General features: G+C 43.1%; 1 protein-coding gene across 2 annotated transcripts; it reads left to right on the top strand.

Moving 5' to 3' along the window:
- The first annotated feature begins 4 nt into the window (after positions 1–4).
- Positions 5–18,868, top strand: LOC121586254 (probable assembly chaperone of rpl4). 2 transcript variants are annotated; one of them, XM_041902806.2, is made up of 11 exons: positions 5–369; positions 3,312–3,421; positions 3,552–3,698; positions 3,798–3,950; positions 4,158–4,279; positions 4,369–4,492; positions 5,109–5,213; positions 5,399–5,467; positions 6,390–6,443; positions 9,155–9,307; positions 18,413–18,868. In XM_041902806.2, exons 1-11 carry the CDS (start codon positions 303–305, stop codon positions 18,527–18,529), a joined length of 1,221 nt encoding a protein of 406 aa, XP_041758740.1. In that variant the 5' UTR covers positions 5–302; the 3' UTR covers positions 18,530–18,868. The 2 variants fall into 2 exon arrangements, with proteins under 2 accessions (XP_041758740.1, XP_041758739.2); XM_041902805.2 differs by lacking the exon at positions 18,413–18,868 and adding an exon at positions 15,115–15,989.
- The last annotated feature ends 5,891 nt before the right edge of the window (positions 18,869–24,759 follow it).

The following is a 24,759-nucleotide window of genomic DNA, read 5'->3' as shown; positions in this document are numbered from 1 at the left end:
GTTTGGTTCACCACTTTATCAATAGAATTTTAGCAAATACTCAACTAATTAAGGTTGTTGAATAAATGAGACACAAGAAAACGCAACATCAAATCGATTGACTTTTGCATTCTCAAACAGCGACTGTTCTTACTGTCATTCATTGGGACTGGAACTGTTTGTCCACTATCATTCTCCGTAGCTGCTGGGTTAGCAGTACTGGGCATGTGCACTCACACCCTACGCGTGGACTAATTTGTCCCCATATTTTTACAGTGATTCTAACAGATTATAAAACTTGATTGCAAATCGTTCTTGTTGTAATGGGAGGGCAAACCAAGGGCAAAAAGAAGAACAAAGCCAAGAGGAAAGATCCGCGCTCTAATGGAGGTATGTGACGTATCTAACGCGTTAGCTAGATCGCTATAAAGGACAACTAGTGTTGTTGTCTGTGTGATATCATGTGTGATAGCTACAGTGCCTTCAGAAAGTATTCATACCGTTTGACTTATTCCATATTTTGTTGTTTTACAGCCGGAATTCAAAATTGATTAAATATGTTTTTCCTCTCCCATCTACACACAATACCAAATCAAATGTATTCATAAAGCCCTTTTTACATCAGCAGTACTTATACAGAAACCCAGCCTAAAACCCCAAACAGCAAACAATGCAGATGTAGAAGCACGGTGGCTAGGAAAAACTCCCTAGAAAGGCAGGAACCTAGGAAGAAACCTAGAGAGGAACCAGGCTCTGAGGGGTGGCCAGTTCTCTTCTGGCGGTGCTGGGTGGAGATTATAAGAGTACATAGCCAGTAAGGCCAGATTGTTCTTCAAGATGTTCAAATGTTCATAGAAGACCAGCAGGGTCAAATAATAATCACAGTGCTTGTAGAGGGTGCAACAGGTCAGTAACTCATGAATAAATGTCAGTTGGCTTTTCATAGCCGAGCATTCAGAGGTCGAGACAGCAGGTCCGGGACAAGGTACAGTAGCACGTCCGGTGAACAGGTCAGGGTTCCATAGCCACAGGCAGAACAGTTGAAACTGGAGCAGCAGCAGGACCTGGTGGACTGGGGACAACCAGGAGTCATCAGGCCAGGTAGTCCTGAGGCATGATCCTAGGGCTCAGGTCTTCCGGGAGGGGAGGAAGAGAGAGATAATTAGAGGGAGCATACTTAAATTCACACAGGACACCAGATAAGACAGGATAATTACATCAGATATAGCAGACTGACCCTAGCCCCCGGCCCATAGACTATTGCAGCATAGATACTGGAGGCTGAGACGGGGGGTGTCGAGGGACACTGGCCCCTTCAGACGATACCCCCGGACAGGGCCAACCAGGCAGGATATAACCCCACCCACTTTGCCAAAGCACAGCCCCCAAACCACTAGAGGGATCATCAACAGACCACCAACTTACTACCCAGAGATACCCCATAATGACAAAGTGAAAACATGTTTTAAAATAAAATAATGAAATACAGAAATATCTAATTTACATAAGTATTCACACACCTGAGTCACCTTTGGTATCGATTACAGCTGTAAGTCTTTCTGGGTAAGTCTCAAAGTGCTTTCCACACCTGGATTGTGCAACATTTGCCCATTATTCTTTAAAAAAAATATTCAAGTTCTGTCAAATTGGTTATTGATCTTTGCTAGACAACCATTTGCAGGTCTTGCCATAGATTTTCAAGTAGATTTAAGTCAAAACTGTAACTCGGCCACTTAGGGACATTCACTGTCTTCTTGGCAAGCAACCCCAGTGTAGATTTGGCATTGTGTTTTGTGGTTATTGTCCTGCTGAAAGATGATTTCATCTCCCAGTGTCTGGTGAAAAGCAGTCTGAACCAGGTTTTTCTCTAGGACTTTGCCTGTGCTTTGCTCCATTTGGTTTATTTTTTATCCTGAAAAACTCCCCAGTCCTTAACGATTACAAGCATACCCATAACATGGTGCAGCCACCACTATGCTTGAAAATATGAAGAGTGGTACTCAGTAATGTGTTTTATTGGATTTTCCCAAAACATAACACTTTCTTTGCCACATTTTTTGCAGTATTACTTTAGTGCCTTGTTGCAAACAGAATGCATGTTTTGGAATATTTGTATTCTGTAAAGGCTTTCTTCTTTTCACTCTGTCAATTAGGTTAGTATTGTGGATTGTTTGTGGGACTATGTAGCCAAGTTTTATCTATGATCGTATGCTATCCATGTTTTTTGTATGTTCTGTTTATCTGTGAATTAACCAATGCTATTAGGCCACACCCGGCCATGATTACAGACACCTGCGTATGTCCTTTGACACTATATAAACTAGTGACCCGCAGTGTTTGTCATTATACCCTGATGAAGACAGCTTGTCTGTCGAAATGTTGGTTATTAGGATATTAAATTATTGCATCTGAGCTCCTAGAGTGTGCGGCTTTCCTTTTCTTTTTCAAGTGTTTTACTCTGTTAGCCAGCACCTCGCCTAAATAGGTGTGCGTTTCTTTCGCCTCTATAGTATTGTGGAGTAACTACAATGTTGTTGATCCATCCTCAGTTTTCTATCACAGCCATTAATCTCAGTAAAACAGTTTTAAAGCCACCATTGGCCTCAATGTGAAATCGCTGTGCGGTTTCCTTCCTCTACAACAACTGAGTTAGGAAGGACACCTGTATATGTGTAGTGACTGGGTGTATTGATACACCATCCAAAGTGTAATGAATATCTTCACAATGCTTAAAGGGATATTCTATGTCTGCTTTTTTTTTACCCTTCTACCAATAGGTGCCCTTCTTTGCGAGGCATTGGAAAACCTCCCTGGTCTTTGTGGTTGAATCTGTGTTTGATATTCACTGCTCGACTAAATGACCTTACAGATAATTGTATGTGTGGGGCACAGAGATGAGGTAGTCATTCAAAAATCATGTTAAACATTATTATTGCACACAGTGAGTCCATGCAACTTATTATGTGACTTGTTAAGGACATTTTTACTCCTGAACTTTAGGCTCGTCATAACAAAGGGGTTGAATATTTATTGACTCAACTTTTCAGCTTTTCATTTAAAAATGTTAAAAACATAATTCCACTTTTACATTATGGGGGTATTGTGTGTAGGCCAGTGACAAAAACCCCCTCAATTTAATCAATTTTCTATTCAGGCTGTAACACAACAAAATGTGGAAAAAGTCAAGGGGTGTGAATACTTTCTGAAGGCACTGTGCCTCGCTAGTCTGCTCTGGAAAGAACAAGCTAGCGAGCTTACTTGCTACCTAGCTACAGTAACAGTAGCCAGACTTATATAGGCTATTGTTAACAATAGGGACTCTGTTGCAACAGGCTCTGGAGTGGCAGGTCTGTCACCTCAAGATAGAATGAAGCTGAAGATGCAGGAGAAAGCCAAGAAGAAAACTGCTGAGAAATATACTGTAGAACAACTACTGGAGAAGGTAGATCACACACAAACACACACCAGACATACTCTCTCTTTCTCCTGTTTAAGATGGAGTCAGGAGTGTGTGGACAGTTTGGAGTTTGCCACACGCTGTACACTAACATCTGTCCTGTGTTGTGTTTCAGACGGAGGAGTGTATGGACAGTTTGGAGTTTGAGATGGCGGGGAGGTTCTGTCAGCGAGCACTAGAGGTGGAGCCTGACAACCTCCTTACCTTGGACCTGCTAGGACACATCCACTCTGAACTGGGAGACACACAGAGGGCCAGGGAAATATCCTTCAGTGTGTATGGTGTTTGCATGCATCTCTGTGTGCATGTGTGTGTGGTGCAAACGCACATGAGTGTGTGTGTTCCTTAACCCCAGCTCTAAGTGTTTCTGCGTGCGGTGCAGTTGAGTCCTGATGAGGGTCATAGTAAATACATGTCTCTAGGGCAGATACACACAGGCCAGGAGGCTGTGCAATACTACACCAAAGGAATACAGATACTACTGTGTATGCTGGAGAAACACGCACAAGCCACAGTGAGTACACACACACACACACACACACACTAATTATGGATTTTGTTGACTGCATGTCTAACACAACACTAGGAGGAGCTGTTGCTTCAGTCTGAACACACACACCTACTGACTATCACAAACTGACTGTGTCACAAACTGACTGTCATAAACTGGCAGCCAGAGATGCTGAATTCTTCTACCTCAACCATCCCCCTGTCACCCCAGGCAGGCGCAGGAGCAGAGGCAGCAGCCTCCCCTCTCCACGACTCGGGGTCAGAGATCCCGACAGCCAGAGACGTGTGTGTGGCCTACTGTTCTGTGGCAGAGATCTACTTCACTGACCTCTGGTAACACAAAAATCAAATCAAATATATACATTTCTGTTTCCTGAATGGCCTGTTGTGTATTGAATTCACATATTTGTGTCTGTGTGTAGTATGGAGGAGAGGGCAGGAGATCAGTGTCGACAGGCCATAGAGAGAGCGCTGACCTATCACCCTGACAACCCAGAGGCTCTACAGCTGATGGCCAGCTACCTGTTCAGTACAGAGAAGAACCAGGTCAGTACACACACTGTATGACTATAAATCAGAGGCAGTGAATGTCTCACGCTAAGTTATCACCTTGTTAAAGCGTTAAAGAGTTAATTCATGTGAGAAAATTGAATCATATGCTATTAATCTGCTGAGCTAGGCACACACACACACACACACGTTAATCAGCTTATGACAGATATTAATGCAGAATTAGTTATGAAGCGGATACATTTGGGCACAGGGATCACATCTGACAAAGAGAGAAGGAGGAAAGATGGGGAGAGGGAGCAAAAGAAAGAGATAAGGGGAGAGAGAGAAATGGTCTATAACTGAACAATCAGAGCATTTGCCATTTCCATACAATTGTACCATAATCTGCTAGTCCTAGCACTGCAATGAGACAAGCCTCCAATTCTTCAGAAAGCCTTAATCTTTAGGGAGCAATAATAACAGCTAGCTAGGGATTTACTCCTCAATGACTCTAACATTTCAAAGAGGGGATGAGTTTTGGAATACTGCAGCTCTTCTCAAGGTTACTTTTATAAATATCTCCTCCAGCCAGCAGATGGCACTGTGGCTCTAACCAAATGGTGTTGATTTGACAGTTCAGTGGAGCAGATGTCTGATTTTGTGTGTGTAGGAGGGGAGGGAGTACCTGATGAGGAGTGTGGATGCGTGGCTACCTGCCCTGAAACAGAGTGAAGCTCCACCCAGCAAAGAGGACATAGAGGAGGAACACACACAGGTGAGAGACTAAACCCCCCACACACACACACACACACACACACACACAGGTGAGTCAGACAACCCAGAGAATAAAAGTCAGAGGGCCAACTTATCATTCTGTGTGTGCGTGTGTGACTTTGTGTGTCTGTGTGAGAGAGACTCTGTGAGTGCATGTGTGTCTAACTGGTGTTGTTCCCTTTCCAGAGTGACATCCCACCGTATGAATCCCGCATCACCACGGCCAAACTCCTCGTAGAGGCAGAAGAGTACGAGGTAGGTGTATGTGTGTGTAGGATGAGTTTTCTCTGTGAAAAGGCCAGTGCTCTGTATTCTTTACCCAGAGAGAGAGGTAGATGGAGGGAGGAACGGCGATGAGAGGATGGAGGGCTTTAGAAAAGATCTGGAGGGATGAGGGAGGGAGAGGGGTAGAAAGGTTTGTGTGTGTGTCTGACACATTGTTTGTCTTCATCCTCATGCATGTGTCAGCAAGCCACACACACACACACACACTACAGACTCGGTGCATCTATTGAGGAATCAGACACAATTGAGTAGGAGGAGGAGATGAGGATGATGATTGCTGTGAGCCTGGAAACATTCACCACCGATAACAACAAGATGGAAGCGGCAGATAACTGGAGAACAGGAGATGCAGGACAAGATAACTCAGAGCTAGAATATTTTAGCCTATTTTAGTCTTCTATTGTAAATGTTTTTATATAATTCTGTCTTCAGTTTCCACACAGCAGTGGTAAACCCAGAGGCAAGTCATTAACATTGCAGTTTTCAACTCTAAACAACACCATTCTAACTCATAAATTAGCTATTGACCATTACCAGTTCTGTATTGGTTGTTGAAGTGAAGGAGTATTGGAAATGAGGGATATTGACTGATTATTGATAGTAATCATGAGATTAGCTTAATTGTGTATTGATGACTGTGTAAACTGTCTTGTTGCTATTGACGACCGTGTCTACAGAACACTTGGTTCTGAGACTCTCTAATCAGACTCACTGATCACATCCATTGATTAAGGAAGCAGAGAGAGCGAGGTGCATGTGTGTGACAGGAAACACCTCGCTCTCTCTGCCTCCACACACGGCGAGCGACTCAGGCTAGGAGCAGGATGTGCTTAATGTATAATGAACAACGGAAATTATGGTTTGTGAGTTTTTTATGATTTCTCTCTCTCAGACAGCAGTAGATGTGTTGGAGGGTCTACTAGAGGAGGATGACGAGGTGGTGCAGGTGAGTCATGATGATGATGGCAGTTTTTTTAAATATATTTTTTTAAACATCGACATACAAACGATAACATACAGACGCACACAATCATCAACATCACCCCTGCCCAGATCCACCTGCTCACACCCCCATCTCCAGCACCCGCATCACTCTCCGCCACATGGCCTCACTGCACTGATTGGTTGATTTCCAGTTTTAAGTATCGTTTTTTCAAGATGATTGACGAAAAACGTATTGTCCAACCCATTGGGTATCTCACTGCACCCTCATATGCCATGTCTTGAAATACAGTATGCAGACAGACGGATTAAAATACATTTACATTGTAATACTTCTGACAGCCAACTTTCAAACTCCACCCATAACTTTTGGACTTTACCATTCCCAGAAGGCATGGATTATTGAGTCATTGTTAGTTTTACACTTAAGACATGACTCTGCCGTTGTGAAGTAGAATTTGTGGATTTTGTCTCTTGTGTAATAAATTCTATACTTTAGTTTATACTGGATTAAGCGTACATTTTCGTTAACTGTAATTTTGTTAGTTATGTTCCAACATTCCCTCCATCTTGTGTCAACATCAGTTCTTTTTAAGTCTTGGTTCCAGTAGTTTATATTTTTTTCTAAGAGATTGTCAGTTGGATAAGCTCTCTTCAAGGTTTTGCATATCTTACCTATCATATGAATATCCTTTTCTGACTCAAATAGGATTCCCTTAAGATTGCTCTGATGTCCAAAAGATATGAAACTTTTAATTTGCATGTATTTGAAAATATCTACATTGGTCAGTCCAAAATTCATTTTTAATTCTATCATGGTTTCTTTGCCTTTTAGTTTTCCATGTGGACCAATTTATCGGTGAATTCTGAAAAGCTATCCAAGGATTGTTCCATAGGGTTGTGTTTTTAGGGAGTGATACGGTCCTTGTAGAATAGGTTTCATTTTCTTCTATATTGTTATAGTGTTCTTAACTATGAACTTGCTCATGTTTTTAGCTTTATCCTTTGAAAATAGACACATGAAAAGATTCTGGCACAGTTTTATTTTATTTTGGTGAAGCGAGAAGGACACACACCTGCTTCTCTCTGCTTCAGAGCCATATTAGTATTCTTTGCAAGAGGTGTGTGTGATGATCTAACTGCAGTGTGCTCATTCTTTCACACCCTCCCTCCTACACACCTCAGCTGGCAGATTGAGAGCATTCACTTGGGTTCTGAACCTTTTAAACTCATTCAGGAGACACCTGTTCTAAGCAGTCACACACACACACATACATACACACAGTTTGAACTCTATGAATATACAGTAGAGTGTTTGTTTTGTCAGCAGTAATAACCTGTATAACACAACTGGAGATGACGATGACTCAACCTAGTCTAAACCCTCTATCCACAGCTCAAACTGTATTTGTGCTAACCATTATTTTTGATAAGTCACCCACCTCGGTAACTCATGCATTGTTAATGGTCCCAAACTGCTGCCAGTAGTCAAGGTGGTGGTACCTAACTCCCTGTACAACATTTTTGGCAAACTTAGAATTCGGACTCTTTCTAAGTCTTTATATAGACCTTGTTTAAAACGATTAAAACTCTCTAGAACCAGATGGTATCTGTGACTGTTGTCTCGTCCAAGAGGACTGATTGACACCTACCTACTGTACTGTAGACTTATCGTTAAGAGAGTGGGTGTGTGTGCGATTTGAGTGGATTCTCTGAAGTTTTTAATTTGCTGGCTCGTTAATTTGCTGAGACGAGTGGCGTGTGTGCTCGTGAAGAGTGTGTGTGTCTGTGTGTGTGCTTAGTTTAATACATCCATAAATACTAGCAAAACAGACCATATTTCATAAACACTTTCAAAGAGACTTGTTCTTTGAGGAAGCAAAGACATTCTAATTGAAGTGACAAACCAGAAATAGACACACAGGTCAGTGTCTGTATTCAAAAGTTCGGAAACCGCAATGCTCAAAACTTAAGTTACAGAGTTGTAGATCAGGTCATGAGAAGGATGCTTCTAATAATTGTATAATCATTCAAAAGGCATAAAGTTATGTTTAGCCTTCAAGCCTCTTGTCTGCATGAGTGTGTGCATGCATGTAATGGGTCTACTGATAGAGGTGGAGGTCTCTGTTGTTATCTGCTGTAAAATGAAGAGTAAATGAGGGGAATGTTAATGTCCTGCTTCTGCAAGAAGTGTGGGTGGCTGATCCTTGTCCTCAGATGAGACACACACCCACCCACACATTTCTGAAGTACAAGTGTGCTATGTGTTGTAGGTGGAGGGATGGGGGTAAACTGTGTAGGGTGTATTTAATGTGAGTGTGTACAGTATTGGTATGAGGGAGAGGGAATACAACAGGTAGCTGAGAGGAGAGATGGAATGTGTGTAGCTGTGTTTTGTCCTTTAGTCTGTAAGTGGTGTGTGTGTGTGTGTGACAGCGCTGTCAGATTGGCGCGTGGAGACGAAAGTTTGTGAAGACAAACTGCAGGAGCACAGACCCAGCTCGTTACCATAGTGGCAGCTCATGAAGATGCCGTGTGCATTTCAATCAGTGCCTCCGGTGCGCGTGCGTGTGTGTCTGTGTTAAGCCTGTTTGGCACAGTTCCAGGTACAGATTTCACGCGGACTAGAAATCAGACAGTTAAATGTGTTTCCCCTGTCACAGCTGAGCTCACTTAATAAAACACACCTTTCTTTCTATCCTCTCTCTCTCACAGGTGTGGTATCTCTCAGGCTGGGTGTGTTACCTGCAGATGGAGAGAGCGAAGGAGGAGAGAACAAGGGAGGAGAGAGAAGAGAGCGATGAGGAGAGGGAGGAGTGTGAAGCGTTGAAGGAGGCAGCCAGATCTTACCTGACCAAAGCCAAGAAGGTACACATAAACACATTGATGAGGCTATGTATTGATGTCAGTCTGTCTGGTCGATATTGTACTGTCAGCTTGTACAGTCAGCAATACACACGTATGATACAGAGCTTCACTGCTGGCAGTGATTCTGAAATGTTAACCCTATCTTAATTGTTTTCTTACCTCAAGAGGAGCTATGTGTCTGTCTTAGAATTGTGTTACAAGCTATACGGAGAGCCCTGTGAAGTATACAATTCATGGAGTGTTTTTGTGTGTATGGGTGTGGATGTGTTTAACTATACTTGTGGGGACCAGAAGTCCCCACAAGAATAGTAAACGAACAAAAAGGGTTTAGGGTTAAGGTTAGAATTAGTTTTAGGGTTAGAAGCTAGGGTTAGTTTTAGGGTTAGGGTTTAAGGTTAGGTTTTGGGGTTACGATTAGGGATAGGGAAATAGGATTTAGAAATGGACTGAATTGTGTGTCCCCACAAGGGTAGTTATACAAGACTGCGTGTGTGTTAGTGATGCACAGGTCAGCTGTTTATTCACTGTCCACAATTGCTAATAACCCATCCGCAACCGCCCAACTATGTGATAAAGTGAAAATCTGAGGCCCGCAACCAGACCCTAACCCGCTAATATAGAAAATACGCTGTACAGTCAGAGATGCTGTAACAATTTTTTGACGCCTAATTTAGATAGGCCTATGCTTCTGCTTTCTGACATTTTGTTAGGCTATTTGTTACTCAATTGTCTATAATTAGATACATGCAGCTTCTCTTCTGTCATTTACTTGTTGTCCTAGAAGACTAAATAAACCCTTGCTCAACAGAAAATATGGATGTATACATCAATAGAATGAATGCTTCAATCCAGTTGACATCGGTAAAGTTCTTTCATCTATACTTCTCTCGCGCAGCAATAACAAAAAAAACGAGAACGATTTTCTGTGCAAAATTTCCAAATTACATACATTTTACCCGTTTTAAGGGAGTTAAAAGCTGTGAAAATGACCCAAAATGTTTCTGTTAAGATTTCAGTTTGGCTTGGATGCATATTTTATGTGTTTGAAATACTATCAGCTTTTTCAATGCTGATAAAGATAGCACCTTTTACAGACGGTCCCTAACCGCGCATTCATTCTCACAAGATGCTGAAATAAATCAATCGTATTTCTCCACTGCTCTTTCCGAGTCAAAATTTACATTTGGTGTATAATTTTACCGCAAGAACTGCTTAATTCTGCAGGAGTTAATAATAAGACTATGTGAGAGGTTATAGACCCACAGTTAGTGTCCAGATTTCAGTTACTATTCCATTTAACCCATCTGAACAGTACAGTTCCCATGCATTACTTTTCTGGGCCTCTCTTCTCTTTATTTTAAACTCTCCATTTCGCAGCTTTTCTCTTATTGAATTATACTTCGACAGTGTCCTTTTTGCCTCTGTGGACCGACGTTAACTTTTTCTGCCAGTGTTCCCAAAAGCATTTGGCAATTGCCGTGTATTTGGCGCCTGCACAGTTAGGCCCCGAAGCTTAGGCTTATTCACTGATTACAAATAATGGAAGAATAATCCCAATGTAACCTATAGCTATGAATTGCACAAGATTTATACATTTATAAATACCGCCACCTACCCACCCACCCTTAATCCACCCAATATTTAATGGGCATAAACCCGCCCACCCTGTGGATATAACCACGGGGACTGCGGGTTTAAGTCAACCCACGCATAACTAGTGTGTGTGTGTGTGTGTGTGTGTGTGTGTGTGTGTGTGTGTGTGTGTGTGAGAGAGTCTTCCCTCGTAACAGACCAGTGTTTGTGAGCGTGGTGTAAATGATTAAAGTGTTCAGTCTCAGAGTTAGTCAGAAACCCTGAACATGTTAATGAGGCCTAGAACCCATTGACTTGTTTAGACATAAGTCCACTTCTAGCATACTTCATTATGTTGTTAGCACTGTTTGTGTGAGTGTACATATTTAATTACATTTGTGCATGCGTGTGCCTGTGTATGTGTCTGTGCACATTTGATTATGTTCGTTAGAGATATCTCCATTATTCATTTCCCCTCTGATGAATGTGCTTCGCCACATTACTTCTATAGAGACAGACCCTGTTTCTCTTCTGCTCCCTCTCATGGAAGGTTACAGGGGGGGTTGGATGATGGTTGAAGGATGGTTGGATGATGGTTGACCTTGACACCCCTCCAACCATCTATCAACTCTCCAATTCTCCTCCATCATTAACCCTTAACCTTTCTTCACCCTTCCCTCAACCATACATCAACCACCCTGAGAGGAGAGGAGCTGTAAACTCATAGCCCCTTATAAAGCCATAAATAGCTGTATGCAGTTTTAATGTTTGTCACAGGACACAGGCATGATTGACACACACACACACACACACACACACACACACACACACACACACACACACGTAGTGGTAGCCGGCACTTGGGGTAAAATATATATATTTTTAATAAAACAGTCCGGGAGAAGAAAAATAATCCTTGGCAAAATATTGCTTTTTGGAAATACCAGTCAATTTGACCACTAATGCTTATCGGTCTATATATTTATTTGCATAATTTAGTGGAATTAAATTGGCGCGTGTGTACTTTTGTTAGTCGTTATGTTTATCACATGCTCACAGCATACAGATACAGAACCTATGAGAGGAAGATCTGTCAGACAGTGTGAGAGCTGCTGCTACAGCTTCTCAAACAGCTCATTAGCTGCTGCTGGAGTGAAACGTGCTTTTATAAGACCAATCAGTGTGTAACAATTCTAAATCACGATTTAAAAAGAGCTAGGCCTACTATTTATATTTCTCAACTGGTAGGCCTTATTGAAGCGCGCTTCCCATTCGCCATTCAAGTGCATGTAGGCAACGTTAGGCAGGCTTCAGCGCGTCACACATCACTTTGCAATGAGCTGGAAGCAGTATGCATTTTGAAAACATACTTAATTGTTTGAAACCTGAACAGTTTACTTCATATGAAGAGGCATGTCTTCCCTTGCTTCAAAGTAAAATCTGACTGTAGAAACATGGAGGCAATTATTCTATAAAGACTTCGATATGCAATTGAAGCCAGTAGCCTATTTCTCTCATGTTCTATTGGTTTTCAAATTAACTTTCTTTCATTGTCCAGTAGCCAAAGGCACAATCATAGTCATATTAGCAACCCATGGTAGTTGTTGCATCTTTAGATCTCCCCTCTTTCTACATTTCTAATGGATATTTTTCATCTCTGTCACATGAAACCACTTGCATGTGCGGTGTGCTTTTGACAACAGTGTCTTACCGCTAATTGAATTATGGAACGAAAATGTGCGCGTAGCCTTGTGCAGATTGCTACGCTTATAATGTGAAGAATTAATAGTTTATCAACGTTCTGATCTGTTGCATCAGCCTCATTGCTTATACATTTTTTTATGTAGCCTAGGCCTACTGGTTGTATGAATTTGGGATATATTGTCCCACAACTGTCTGTTTGGAATAGGCTATTTCTTTCTCAACAAGCTGACCAATAGAATAGGTAAACTTTTCTACTATGGGGATAGTAGATTGACATAGGCTAGTGATTTTGCTGTTCGTTACTCGTCTTGTTGGCTGAGGAAAAGTTAATGTGGCAGTTATTCTAACATCTTCAAATTGCGCATCGGAATTCGGTAAGAAGGACGCACACCGTTGCATCCTTGACTTGCATGTTCTGAATAACCGTAATCTAAATGTGAGTTATGTCATTTTGAGCACCGTGGGTGGAAGCCCTAATCAGGTTACGCACCCAATGCATATAGGTCTGGTAAATTTCTCAAATGTCCGTTAAATTAAAATGCTGCCGGTCAAATGTCCAGTGCCACATTTTCCTAATGGAAACCCTGACACACACACTATTAACACTTCACCACTCCTGGAGTTCACTCACGCTTTTCAGCCACAGCATTAACATTACATCACACACATACCCTCCAACCCATCCATACCCTAAGGGATCTCCTCTAGCTCATCAAAGAGTAAAACGCTTGACCTCCTCTTGCTCCTTCCCACACACTCATTTACACACATACACACACTCTTTTACTCCACACACATAATGCTGCCTCTCTCTGTGATGTTGTTACGATTGATTTCACCTCCTCTGCTGTTAACCATACCCCACCATCCCTCAGCCCTCTACTCCCCTACACTCCACCTCTCACATCATTCCCTACCCTGCTCTCCTCCTCTCCTGAGAGAGTGTGTGGGGGTGTGTGTTCTAGGTTGGAGTTTGAGCAGTGATCTGTCACACAGACAGGAAGGTCACTTGTGGAGCAGAGAGAGAAGGCGGGGGGCGAGAAAGATGGTGAAGAAAGACGGATAAAGAAAGTGTGGGTCAGGAGGAAAAGAGAGAGGGTGAAGGATGAAGGGAGTGGAGACACAGCAGGAGAGAGTTGTGGGAAGTTTGAGAGGGGGATTGTGATTTAGAGGGAGGTGAGGAGAAAGTCCTTGATCTCTATTAGATTCACCCAAAGAAGGAAAGAGAGAAATTAAGTCTCTCTTTCTTTCTATCATTCATTTTGCCTCAAGGGCACATCGACTCTTGCTTTCACAATTTCTGCTGTGATTTTTAATGAGATGTATCATTTATTGTATGTACAAATACACTTGGTCAACCTGAACCTCAAGGAAAGAGGTAGGGATCTGGATAGTGAGGGGAGAGAAAGAGGAAGGAGGGGAGAGAGGGTGAGATAATTTAAGGGTTAATTTCCCTCCTCTCTCTTCACAGGTCAAAACCCTCACCCCCTGTCACAATGACTTAGGAAAGACGCGTCATTGGGAGTGAATGTGTGTGTGCCCATTTGTGTGTGGCAGTGGCCAGATGTGCCTCAGAGACTCCAGGCTTTGAGGGAAAGCTTCTTTGATTAGACCAGAGAACCTGCTGACCCGTGATACACACACAGAGCAGCCAACCTGTGAAAGAAGGGAGGAATACTTGGAGCACTCTAAATGAGAAATGTTTCATTGATTGTGTGGCTGTGCTGAGCTCAGCACTATTCTCTATGATGTATACCACTGTTTAGTTAACTAACGGGTATCACAATGAAAAATGATACTCCTGGCAGATGCGTTCCTTTTTCTAAATGAGCATTCCATAAAGGTCACAGCTTATGTTGAATAAGTACATTTTATTGATATGCCATGCTACTCAAGTGATCAGCTCGAAAATGAAGAACATCCACTGTCTCCAAATGAGCTCCTAGGGGGCCAAGCGTCCTCAGTCATGGTCTACTGCCTGGTGACTGTTCCTGAGGCGACACCAACGCGTGCACGTACGCACACACACAAACTATTTTGGCCGGGTTACACTGTCAGTGTGAAGGTGATCTGTTTATGATGCTGTTTGTACTTTGTGTGTGTGTGCACGTGCATGCGTGATACAGAATAATGCAGTTCAGCCCAGATTCCCAGACCTGCTTATCTCCCTCACTAGAGGAGAAGTGGTTTGGAGCAAAAGGAATGAATCGGTGTGTGTTGTGATTGCTGTAGTGTGTGTGATGGTGGGTTCTGTTCTGTTATCAGTCCAGTGCTTCCACTCAGGCAGAGAGAGTATTATACGCCGGGAAATCTACTGGTCCCCTCTACAATAGGCTTTTGTAATGGTCCCGCTTCACAGCGCATTTCACTGAGATAACAACAGCAATACTGTGTATGTGAGAGAGAGCAGAGAAAAATCCTTGTTCTGCTGAGCCCAATACATCAGGAAAGAGGCATTTGGTAGCAGTTTTCACATTAAGTCCTGGTGGAAACGTGCATGTATGTAACAAACTGTGTGTCTCTCTCTCCAGCTGTACGTGAAGTTGCACTGTGACGACGGGCCCATACTGGAGCACATGGAGCAGCTCCTGGGGGAACTGGGGGGGGAGACAGAGGGGGAGGAGGGGGAGACAGACCCTGCCCTGGACGAAGACTTTGAGCCCAACAGTGACGATGAGGAAGAGGACGCCATGGAACATTGACCACACCCCTCTCTCTCTACCAGTGATATAGTGGTAAAACAGTAGGTTGGTAAACGCTGAGAGACGTTTGCGGTGAATAAAGTAACGCTCCCTATGTTTCCAATGCATTCTTCTGCGATCGGTGCGTAAATAAAAAAGGTGCGTCAACGGCGTTTAGACTGCATACCCCTCTCTACTTTTGTAGTGCACTATTAACTCGGACATTAAATAAAGTTTATAAAGATGGAGTTTATAAAGACCTCTTACATATCTCTGTACACCTCACAAACTAGACCAGATGCAACACTTTGTTGAAAAGCAGCAGAGTTGCGAGTGCATCAGTCGATGGGCACTTGAGAGGATGAATGGGCCCTTGAGTTCTCTGAATCTCTCTAGATATTGTCTGAATCGTGTTCTCAGAAGTGCCTTCTGTTCAACCCTGAGTTTCTCAGAATCATATGGCCTCTCTCATATTAGTGCTGAATTGTTTTCTGTATTAGGAGTGATTGACATGTCGACTCAAGCTTTGTTTCTATTGGCCTGGAATGAACCAGATAAAAAAACTCAACTTGAATGTTGTTTGTTTTTTGTATTTTTCTCTCAATCTGCTTATTTTTTTTATTAATGTTGCAATAAGGAGATTAATGTGTGCTTCCCTTCATGACCCAGGCTCACTTTAGAAAGAGATTCCAATCTGCTAAAATAAAGAACTAATACAGAACAGATACTGTAGTGTTGTAGAGTTCATGAGAGGAGATGGATGAAGTTAAGTTTTAATGTCACATGCAGGGTGAAACGCCTTTCTTGCAAGCTCTAACCCCAACAATGCAGTAATCAATAACAATGTAGAACAACAACACACCAGATATAAGAAAAAGAACATGATAAAGTAAGCATACTATATACAGGGACAGTTCCAGTATCATATTTACAATGTGCAGGGATAATGGATCGATAGAGGTAGATACAGTGAGGGGAAAAAAGTATTTGATCCCCTGCTAATTTTGTACGTTTGCCCACTGACAAAGAAATGACCAGTCTATAATTTTAATGGTAGGTATATTTGAACAGTGAGAGACAGAATAACAACAACCAAAAAATCAAGAAAAACACATGTCAATAATGTTATAAATTGATTTGCATTTTAATGAGGGAAATAAGTATTAAGTCACCTCCCTGACCAAGGCCCTTCTCCCCCTATTGCTCAGTTTGGCCGGGCAGCCAGCTCTAGGAAGAGTCTTGGTGGTTCCAAACTTCTTCCATTTAAGAATGATGGAGGCCACTGTGTTCTTGGGGACCTTCAATGCTGCAGAATTTTTTTGCTGCCCTTCACCAGATCTGTGCCTCGACACAATTCTGTCTCGGTGCTCTACGGACAATTCCTTTGACCTCATGACTTGGTTTTTGCTCTGACAGGCACTGTCAAATGTGGGACCTTATATAGACAGGTGTGTGCCTTTCCAAATCATGTACAATCAATTGAATTTACCACAGGTGGACTCCAATCAAGTTGTAGAAACAAGGATGATCAATGGAAACCGGATGCACCTGAGCTCAATTTCGAGTCTCATAGCAAATGGTCTGAATACGTTATGTAAATAAAGTATTTATGTTTTTTATTTGTAATACATTTTCAAAGATTTCTAAAAACCTGTTTTTGCTTTGTCATTATAGGGTATTGTGTGTAGATTGATGAATTATATATTTTTTAATACATTTTAGAATAAGGCTGAAACGTAACAAAATATGGAAAAAGGGAAGGGGTCAGAATACTTTCCAAATGCACTGTATGTGCATATTATGTGTGTGGGTGAGCAAATGATGGAGTGAGTGTTTGTACTGTATGTGTGTAGGGCCCTGTGAGTGTGCATAGATAATAATTAAATACAAGGGTCAACTCTGATAGTCCATGTAGCCATTTTGTTAGCTATTTAGTTAGCTAACAGAAAGGAGAGGGGAGAGGAGAGGAGTGTCAGATGAAGAGAGAGAGGAGAGTGAGGGTTGCGAGGTGAGTGTTTACACACACCTCTCAAACACAATGTTTCTCGCTCAATGACTTTATAAGGTTTTATAGAAGCAGAATGTAGGAAGAGAGGGTTGAGATAGGTGAGTATTAAAGAGTACACGCTTAGAAAAAAGGGTTATTTGGGTTGTCCTTATAGGAGAACCCTTTTTGGTTCCAGGTAGAACACTTTTGGGTTCCAGGTAATTCATCTTAACAGAACATGCAACTCCTGCATTTGGTGCGTAACCCATTAGGGCATCAACCCACTGTGCACAGAATGACATACATCACATTTTGATTATGATAATTCATCTTAAGAACATGCAACTCCTGTAAAGCAGCCAAAAAAACGTCATTTTCAAACATTTGCCAAAATGCAATTTGTGGGAATACACCATTCTAAACAGTGCAAATGATGCATGTGGTTCCATATCAAATTAAAGTTTATTTGTCGCCTAAACAGATTAGCAGATGTTAAAGCAGGTGGAGTGAAATTCTTATGTTTCTAGCTCCATAAATGCAGTAAGAGTCTAACAGTACAATACTAAAACACAAATAAGAAAGAAGAAAGAAGAAACAAAAAATTAAGAAAGCTGACCTGGCTGGAAATATCAGAATGAGCAATGTCAGAGTCCGTAATTTATGGGCTTTTCATTTTTTTTTATCGTTCAAAAGCAGGCAGTTATGGATAACAGAAACCCTGGTGTGTGTGTGTGTGTGCTTGCACGTGTGTGCATGGATGAAGCAGACTAATGTAGTTCAGCCAAGATTCCCAGACCTGTTTATCTCCATCACTGCGGACGAGAGGAGAAGTTTCATTTTGGAGCGAAAGTAATTAATCAGTTTTTTTGTGTTGTGTTGCACCAGTGTGTGTGTGTGTGTGTGTTTCTGTGTTGTGATTGCTGTAGTGTGTGTGTGATAGTGGGTTGTTCTGTTATCAGTCTAGTGCTTCCACTCAGGCAGGCAGAGTATTATACACAGGGAAATCTACTGGCCCCCTCCACAATAGGCTTCACAGCGTATTTCACTGAGGCCAATACACCAGGAAAGTGGCATGTGGTAGCAGTTTTCCCATGAAGTCCTAGTGGAAACGTGTATGAATGTAACAAATGTTTTTTTCTGTGTGTGTCTCTCTCTCTCCAGCTGTACGTGAAGTTGTGCTATAATGACAGCCCCATACTGGAGCACATGGAGCAGCTCCTGGGGGAACTGGGGGGGGAGACAGAGGGGGAGGCAGAACCTGCCCTGGACGAAGACTGAGCCCAGCATGAGGATGAGGAAGAGGACGCCATGGTACATTGACCACACCCCTCTCTCTACCAGTGATCTAGTGGTTAAACAGTAGGTTAGTAAACGCTGAGAGACGTTCGCGGTGAATAAAGTAACGCTCCCTATATTTCCAATTCATTTTTCTGCGATAGGTGGGGAAACGCTCGGGCAAAATAAAAGTGTGTAAATGGCGTTTAGACTGCATACCTTTCTCTTTTATAGAACACTATTAACTCGGACATTAAGTAAAGGTAAAGTTTATAAAGATGTAGTTTATAAAGACCTCTTACCGACAGTGGCTTGCGAAAGTATTCACTTGGCATTTTTCCTGTTTTGTTGCCTTACAACCTGGAATTAAAATTGATTTTTTGGGGGTTTGTATCATTTGATTTACACAACATGCCTACCACTTTGAAGATGCAAAATATTTTTTTTGTGAAACAAACAAGAAATAATACAAAAAAAACAGAAAACTTGAGCGTGCATAACTATTCACCAACCCCAAAGTCAATACTTTGTAGAGCTACCTTTTGCAGCAATTACAGCTGCAAGTCTCTTGGGGTATGTCTCTATAAGCTTGGCACATCCACTGGGATTTTTGCCCATTCTTCAAGGCAAAACTGCTCCAGAGTCACAATTGGATTGACGTCTGGGCTTTGACTAGGCCATTCCAAGACATTTAAATGTTTCCACTTAAACCACTCGAGTGTTGCTTTAGCAGTATGCTTAGGGTTATTGCCGACGAAAAACATCCCAACAGCATGATGCTGCCACCACCATGCTTCACTGTGGGGATGGTGTTCTCGGGGTGATGAGAGGTGTTGGGTTTGCGCCAGACATTGCGTTTTCCTTGATGGCCAAAAAGCTCAATTTTAGTCTCATCTGACCAGAGTACCTTCTTCCATATGTTTGGGAAGTCTTCCACATGCCTTTTGGCGAACACCAAACGTGTTTGCTTATTTTTTTCTTTAAGCAATGGCTTTTTTCTGGCCACTCTTCCGTAAAGCCCAGCTCTGTGGAGTGTACGGCTTAAAGTGGTCCTATGGACAGATACTCCAATCTCCGCTGTGGAGCTTGGCAGCTCCTTCAGGGTTATCTTTGGTCTCTTTGTTGCCTCTCTGATTAATGCCCTCCTTGCCTGGTCCGTGAGTTTTGGTGGATGGCCCTTTCTTGGCAGGTTTGTTGCTGTGCCATATTCTTTCCATTTTTGAATAATGGATTTAATGGTGCTCCGTTGGATGTTCAAAGTTTCGGATATTTCTTTATAACCCAACCCTGATCTGTACTTCTCCACAACTTTGTCCCTGCCCTGTTTGGAGAGCTCCTTGGTCTTCATGGTGCCGCATGCTTGGTGGTGCCCCTTGCTATAAGTGGTGTTGCAGACTGGGGCCTTTCAGAACAGGTGTATATATACTGAGATCATGTGACAGATCATGTGACACTTAGATTGCACCCAGGTGGACTTTATTTAACTAATTATGTGACTTCTGAAGGTAATTGGTTGCACCAGATCGTATTTAGGGGCTTCATAGCAAAGGGGGTGAATACATATGCACGTACCACTTTTCCCTTTTTAACTTTTTTGAAACAAGTAATTTTTTTCATTTCACTTCACCAATTTGGACTATTTTGTGTATGTCCATTACATGAAATCCAAATAAAAATCCATTTAAATTACTGGTTGTAATGCAACAAAATAGGAAAAACGGCAAGGTGGATGAATACTTTTGCAAGGCACTGTATCTCTGTACACCTCACAAACTAGACCAGATGCAACACTTGGTTGAAAAGCAGCAGAGTTGCGAGTGCGTCAGTCGATGGGCCCTTGAGAGAGGATGAATGGGCCCTTGAGTTTTCTCTGAATCTCTCTCTCGCTAGATATTGTCTGTATCGTGTTCTCAGAAGTGCCTTTCTTCTGTTCAACCCCGAGTTTCCCAGAATCATATGACCTCTCTCTCTGTCATATTAGTGCTGAATTGTTTTCTGTATTAAAAAGGAGTGATTGACATGTCGACTCAAGCTTTGTTTCCATTGTCCTGGAATGAACCAGAAAAAATACAACTTGAATGCTGTTTGTTTTCTGTATTTTTCTCCTGTTAATCTGATTATATTGTAATAATAACATGACTGTGTGCTTCCCTTCATGACCCATGCTCACTTTAGAAAGAAGTTCCAATCTGAATGTGACCTGCTAAAATAAAGAACTAATGCAGAACAGATACTGTAGTGTTGTAGAGTTCATGAGAGGAGTGAGCATTGAGAGATAGAAGGGGTAGAGATGGATGAGAGTAGAGGAGTGACGGATGAAGGGAGAGAGGAGAGTGTTGTAGACACACAGGCATGGTCACTAACTATAAATATATTTGTTTTGTCTTTATCTGTTGTGGTCTAGTACTGTCTTTTTGCTAGCAAGGGCCATCTACTTTAAGTGCGGCCTGTCTTCCCAGTGGCCTACTTGGTGTGTGAACTGCTGACTGCTCATAATTTGCAGATAGTTGTTGACACATCAACCAGGATCAAGGGGCAGGGCAATTTGTGACTTGTTTTGGTAATCAGTGGCTTTATTGGAGGGGGAGTGGTTTCACCTCTACTAGGCAATCAACAATTAGTACAGGGAGGTGTGCTCTCCACCTCTGCTAGGCAATTAGAAATTAGTGTTAGTTCTTCAGTCTCCCCTGGTTTCTCAGCGGCAGCTGTAAGCGGTGGTCGTGTCAGTGGCTGTTTTGTCGCAAACTAAGAATGTCGACGAAACTAAGACGGTTCTGCCGAGTTGTTCTTGGGTGTTGTTCGAGGAAGGCTCCACACCACTCTCTCACTTGAGTATTTTACCTAGTTATTTACAGATGATCTCATTTTGCTCTTTTTTAGCTTTGTCAACTATATGTGTGTTTTCTATACCCGTTCACACCTCTCCCTGTAGGCTTTACAGACGCTCCCCACCCCTTGGCTGCAACCTTTCTAATTTAGTGTACATTGCACGCACAACCCATGTGGAATTTTGGGTCTCTGGCAGCGTTTGGAACTGCCGATCTGCGGTCAAGAATGCCAAGTTAATCTCAGCCTACGCTGCCCTTCAGTCCCTTGGCTTTTTGGCCCTGAAGGAGACATGGATCACTGCTACTCCAGCTGCTCTTTCTTCAACTGACTATGTTTTTTCTCATAGTCCGAGAGCATCTGGTCGACCTGTGGTGTAGAGTAAACCTGTGGTGGCACAGGTCTACTCATTTCTACTAAGTGGAGATTTTCTCTTTTCTCCCTCTCGCCTGTCCATCTCATTTGAATTCCATACTGTCACAGTCACTTGTTGACTCAAGCTTAACATTATTGTAATCTATCGCCCACCAGGTGTCCTTGGAGAGTTCCTCAATGAGTTTAAAACCTTGATAAGGTCCTTTTCTGACAATGGCTCACCGCTCTTCGTACTTGGCGACTTCAACCTCCCGACGTCTGCCTTCGATTCATTTCTTTCTAACTCTCTCTTTCCCCTCCTTGCCTCTTTTGACCTCACCCTTTCCCAATCCACTCCAACTCACAAGGCAGGCAATACACTTGACGTCATCTTTACTAGAGGCTGCTCGCCTGCTAGTCTCACTGTAACCCCCCTCCAGGTCTCTGATCACTACTTTGTTTCCTTTTCTGTCTCCCTCTCCTCCAACCCTAACCACTCAGCCAATCCTCGGATGGTCACGCGCCGTCGCAATCTCCACTTTCTCTCCCACTCCCACTACTCTATCTTCTATCCTATCATCTCTCCCTTATGCTAAATCTTTCTCCCTCCTGTCTCCTGATTCTGCCTCTTTGACCCTACTCTCCTCCCTTTCCGCATCCTATGACTCACACTGTCCCCTTTCCTCCAGGCTGGGTCGGCCCTCCCCTCCTGCTCCGTGGCTGAGTGACTCATTGTGAGCTTACAGAACAGGGCTGCAGACAGCTGAGCAAAAATAGAGAAAAACTAAACTTCCGTGGGACCTATCATTTACATTTACATTTTAGTCATTTAGCAGACGCTCTTATCCAGAGCGACTTACAGTTAGTGAATACATATTTTTTTTTATACTGGCCCCCCGTGGGAATCGAACCCACAACCCTGGCGTTGCAAACGCCAAGCTCTATCAACTGAGTTACATCCCTGCCGGCCATTCCCTCCCCTACCCTGGACGACGCTGGGCCAATTGTGCGGCGCCCATGAGTCTCCCGGTCGCGGCCGGCTGCGACAGAACCTGGATTCGAACCAGGATCTAGTGGCACAGTTAGTACTGCGATGCAGTGCCTTAGACCACTGCGCCACTCACATCCTTTCACTCCCTCCTTTCTACCTTCTCTTCCTCTGTATCCACTGCTAAAGCCACATTCTACCACTCTAAATTTCAACTTCTGCCTCTAACCCTAGGAAACTATTTTCCACCTTCTCCTACCCCCCTCTGCAGATGACTTTGTCAACCACTGGAAAAAAAGGTTGATGACACTACTCATTCACTCCACCTATTGAGTCCACTGGTCTCACTCACACATAACTACCCTATGCCTTGATCTCTTTCTCCCCTCTCTCTCCAGATGAAATCTTTTGACTAGTGAGGTCTGGTCGCCCGACTGCCTGCCTGCTCGACCCCATCCCCTCCTCCCTTCTCCAGACCATCTCTGGAGACCTTCTCACTTCCCTCATCCTTGACCCTAACCAGTCAGGCTTCAAGACGGGTCACTCAACCGAGACTGCTCTTCTGTGTCACAGAGGCTCTCCGCACTGCCAAAGCTGACTCTCTCTCCTCTGTTCTCATCCGCCTAGATCTATCCGCTGCCTTCGACACTGTGAACCATCTCAGGCGCTGCACACTCTTGGATTGCATCCTACCTGGCAGGCCGCTCCTACCAGGTGATGTGGAGAGGATCTGCGTCTCCAACATATACTCTCATTACTGGTGTCCCCCAGGGCTCGGTTCTAGGCCCTCTTCTCTCTATACACCAAGTCTCTCGGCTCTGTCATATCCTCACATGGTCTGTCCTATCATTGATATGCGAATGACACTCAACTACTTTTCTCCTTCTCCCCTTCTGACACCCAGGTGGCGACACGCATCTCTGCGTGCCTGGCAGATATCTTAACTTGAATGTCGGCCCACTACCTCAAGCTCAACCGCGACAAGACGGAACTGCTCTTCCTCCCGGGGAAGCCCTGCCCACTCAAAGACCTCTCCATCACAGTCGTTCTCTGCAAACATCAAAGCAGTGACCCGCTCCTGCAGTTTCATGCTCTACAACATCCGTAGAGTACGACCCTACCTCACATAGGAAGAGGCGCAGGTCCTAATCCAGGCACTTGTCCTCTCCCGTCTGGACTACTGCAACTTGCTGTTGGCTGGGCTCCCTGCTTGTGCCCTCAAACCCCTGCAACTTATCCAGAATGCTGCAGCCCGCCTAGTTTTCAACTTTCCTAAGTTCTCTCATGTCACCCCGCTCCTCCGCACACTCCACTGGCTTCTAGTCGAAGCTCACATCCACTACAAGATCATGGTGCTTACCTACTGAACAGCAAGATAAACTGCCCCTCCCTACCTTCAGGCTATGCTCAAACCCTACACCCCAACCAAAGCACTCCGTTCTGCCACCTCAGGTCTCTTGGCCCTCCCACCCCTACGGGAGGTCAGCTCCCGCTCAGCCCAGTCCAAGCTCTTCTCTGTCCTGACACCCCAATGGTGGAACCAGCTTCCCCCTGAAGCTAGGACAGCAGAGTCCCTGCCCATCTTCCGAAAACATCTGAAACCTTGCCTCTTCAAACAGTATCTTAAATAATACTCCTCCTCGATGAAAAGTCTAAAAGTATTTGGTTTTAAATATACTCAAAAGTAAATGTAATTGCTACAATATACTTAAGTATCAAAAGTAAAAGTATAAATCATTTCAAATCCCTTATATTAAGCGAACCAGATGGCACAATTTTCTTGTTGTTTTTAAATTTACGAATAGCCAGGGGCACACTCCAACACTCAGACATAATTTACAAACAAAGCATTTGTGCTTAGTGGATACGCCAGATCAGAGGCAGTAGGGATGACCAGGGATGTTCTCTTGAAGTGCGGGCATTGGACCATTTTCCAGTCCAGCTAAGCATTCAAAATGTAATGAGTACCACTGGGTGTTAGGGAAAATTTATGGAGTAAAAAGTACATTATTTTCTGTAGGAATGTAGTAAAGTAAAATTAGTGAAAAATATACAGATACCCCAA

This window comes from Coregonus clupeaformis, chromosome 17, assembly GCF_020615455.1.
Source record: "Coregonus clupeaformis isolate EN_2021a chromosome 17, ASM2061545v1, whole genome shotgun sequence".
Classification (NCBI taxonomy): domain Eukaryota; kingdom Metazoa; phylum Chordata; class Actinopteri; order Salmoniformes; family Salmonidae; genus Coregonus; species Coregonus clupeaformis.
This window is presented reverse-complemented; position numbering and strand designations above follow the sequence as displayed.

What these genes read in the sequence shown, in the direction of transcription:
- LOC121586254 (XM_041902805.2), top strand. Translation starts at nt 303, where the DNA reads ATGGGAGGGCAAACCAAGGGCAAAAAGAAGAACAAAGCCAAGAGGAAA. An exon ending in AGAAACACGCACAAGCCACA is followed by an intron (nt 3,951 to 4,157) that starts GTGAGTACACAC and finishes CTGTCACCCCAG; the next exon opens with GCAGGCGCAGGAGCAGAGGC. An exon ending in TAGAGGAGGAACACACACAG is followed by an intron (nt 5,214 to 5,398) that starts GTGAGAGACTAA and finishes TTCCCTTTCCAG; the next exon opens with AGTGACATCCCACCGTATGA.